The sequence below is a fragment of the Hyalella azteca genome, unplaced genomic scaffold, assembly GCF_000764305.2.
Source record: "Hyalella azteca isolate HAZT.00-mixed unplaced genomic scaffold, Hazt_2.0.2 contig12487, whole genome shotgun sequence".
NCBI lineage: Eukaryota > Metazoa > Arthropoda > Malacostraca > Amphipoda > Hyalellidae > Hyalella > Hyalella azteca.
Genome location: NW_025942445.1, coordinates 1 through 2057, shown reverse-complemented (window position 1 = coordinate 2057; position 2057 = coordinate 1). Strand labels below are relative to the sequence as shown.

Sequence of the window (2057 nt, the reverse complement as noted above, 5' to 3'; positions counted from 1 at the left end):
TCGCTTTCCAGCTTCATTCCATGCCAGACTGTTCTTCGCCGATTGTTGTCGGCTGACAGATATTTGAGCAAATATCTCTGAAATGTGACCCGCGGAAGCTATTTCCCCTATCGAGGCAGGCTGCTCTCAGCAGTCCCTCTTCCTCAACTGATTTCAATTTCGAATGACGCTTAATCGAGAAAAAAACATAAATGCAGGTGCAATTTCGGTCATCATTTCCTTCCTGAAAGTACAAAGATGATCCTCCACGACATGCATATGTCACGTTCTCATTTTGGATTCAGTATTTTCATCCGTTAAATTCACGATTTGTACTCCTTGAATTGGGTCTTCAGCATCTCAGTCCCTGAAGACTTCAATTTTCTCCAGCTTCCTTGCCTGAGGTTTGTCTTTGATAGGCGTACGACTAGACATCGTTGACATAAGTAATAAATTTAAATTTGAATATATACCGACCCAGGAACTCTACGGTGCGTTATTTATATTTCGTAATACTAATGAAAAATAATCTAAATCTAACATCATAATATGTCGATGATAAAATAATTTTCTGTGTTTTATATCTGTCACAACACTGGTGGATGAAGATACGTACATGATTCAAATTGTTATTACTTTCATTTCATCGCATTACAAGTCAGAAAAAAAAACAAGAAAAATAATTAAAGAACCACTAACCTAATTACTGAAGAGCTTATCAGTGAGATAGCCTTATGTTTATCAGTGAACTATTTGTCATCTATGACTGCAAATGTTCACAATTTACATATTTGTTTCAGGTTTCACAGTTACGTAATTAAGGCGACGATTGCAAGATATTACTGTCATTTTACAATGCTAGAATATATGATGTTTGCATACGAGAGAAACGTAGGAGGTGAGGTGTATAATCAATTCATATTGAAATATTTAAGGTTATACTAACTAACTATTATAGACTTCAACAATGTGAGAGTGAAGTTAAACTTAAACTTTGGTTGCTGAGACGTTAGGCTTTAGGCTTTTGCGTCGTTTGAGGTGCTGAAATAGAAAAGTTTTCAACTGGAGAAAATAAGTCTAAATGTTTTGAAATTAATCAAAAAAATATATGGCGGAAAATGCATTCCTGAAATTTTTGAAATAAAGACAAAGGATGACAATGTATGAATCAAAAAAATTAATTGAAAAGGGAGCATTTGCCTGACTAAGGAAATTCAGGCAATGTATCAACAAAAAAGCACTAGGAGGCAACTAGTTCTGCAGGTGGTTGTGCAGGTGTTTTTCTCAACCACCTGTTCGTGCGACCAGCTGTTGAGCAGAGTGGTGACCACCAAGTATGGCCCCATACAAGGAATTATCCGCCAACACTCATCAGCAACACTCCCCGCCGTGGAGGCGTTTTTGGGGGTACCCTACGCCAGCCCTCCTACAGGGGAAGGTCGGTTTACCCCAACTAGCTCCCCATTGCCATGGGATGCGGTGAAGAAATGCACAGAACTTGCCCCTGTGTGTCCCCAGCAACTTCCCCATTTGGGGTACCCTGGAGGGTCGCTGCCACCTGATCGAATGCAATATCTCAGGTATGAAACAAAAAATATTTTTATCCATGAGATAGATTTAGATTTTTTGCTGGTCATGGAAATTCCATTAATGAAAATTATGTTTCGCTATATCGGTAAATGACTGTATCACAAATGAATCAGAATTACAAACCAGTTTTCCTAATTTATTTCAAATAATAAAATAATGTAATCCATGACATGCTTGTAAATATTGAGCTTGTTAATTGTATTAATTCAAATATGAAATGTATGCACCCAGATCTGCGAGTCGAAAACTAGAGCGTCAGAGCGAAGACTGCCTCTACCTCAACATCTACGCACCTCATGACGGTGAGTAGACGAACTCACTTTTTTCTACCCATCAGACAAACAAAATATTATAAATGAGTTTCCTCGAAAAGATACCTCACTCATTTTTTTATACTCATCAGACAAACAAAATATTATATATGAGTTTCCTCGAAAAGATACCTCTCTCATTTTTTCTACTCATCAGACAAACAAAATATTATATAT

At 37.3% G+C, this 2057-nt stretch overlaps 1 protein-coding gene across 1 annotated transcript; it reads left to right on the top strand.

Moving 5' to 3' along the window:
- Positions 1-1156: 1156 nt before the first annotated feature.
- Positions 1157-1871, top strand: LOC108675821 (neuroligin-1; the record flags this gene model as incomplete). Its single annotated transcript, XM_018163850.2, has 2 exons — positions 1157-1559; positions 1801-1871. Coding segments are annotated over exons 1-2 (430 nt in total), but the record flags the coding sequence as incomplete, so codon positions are not given.
- Between the last annotated feature and the right edge of the window lie 186 nt (positions 1872-2057).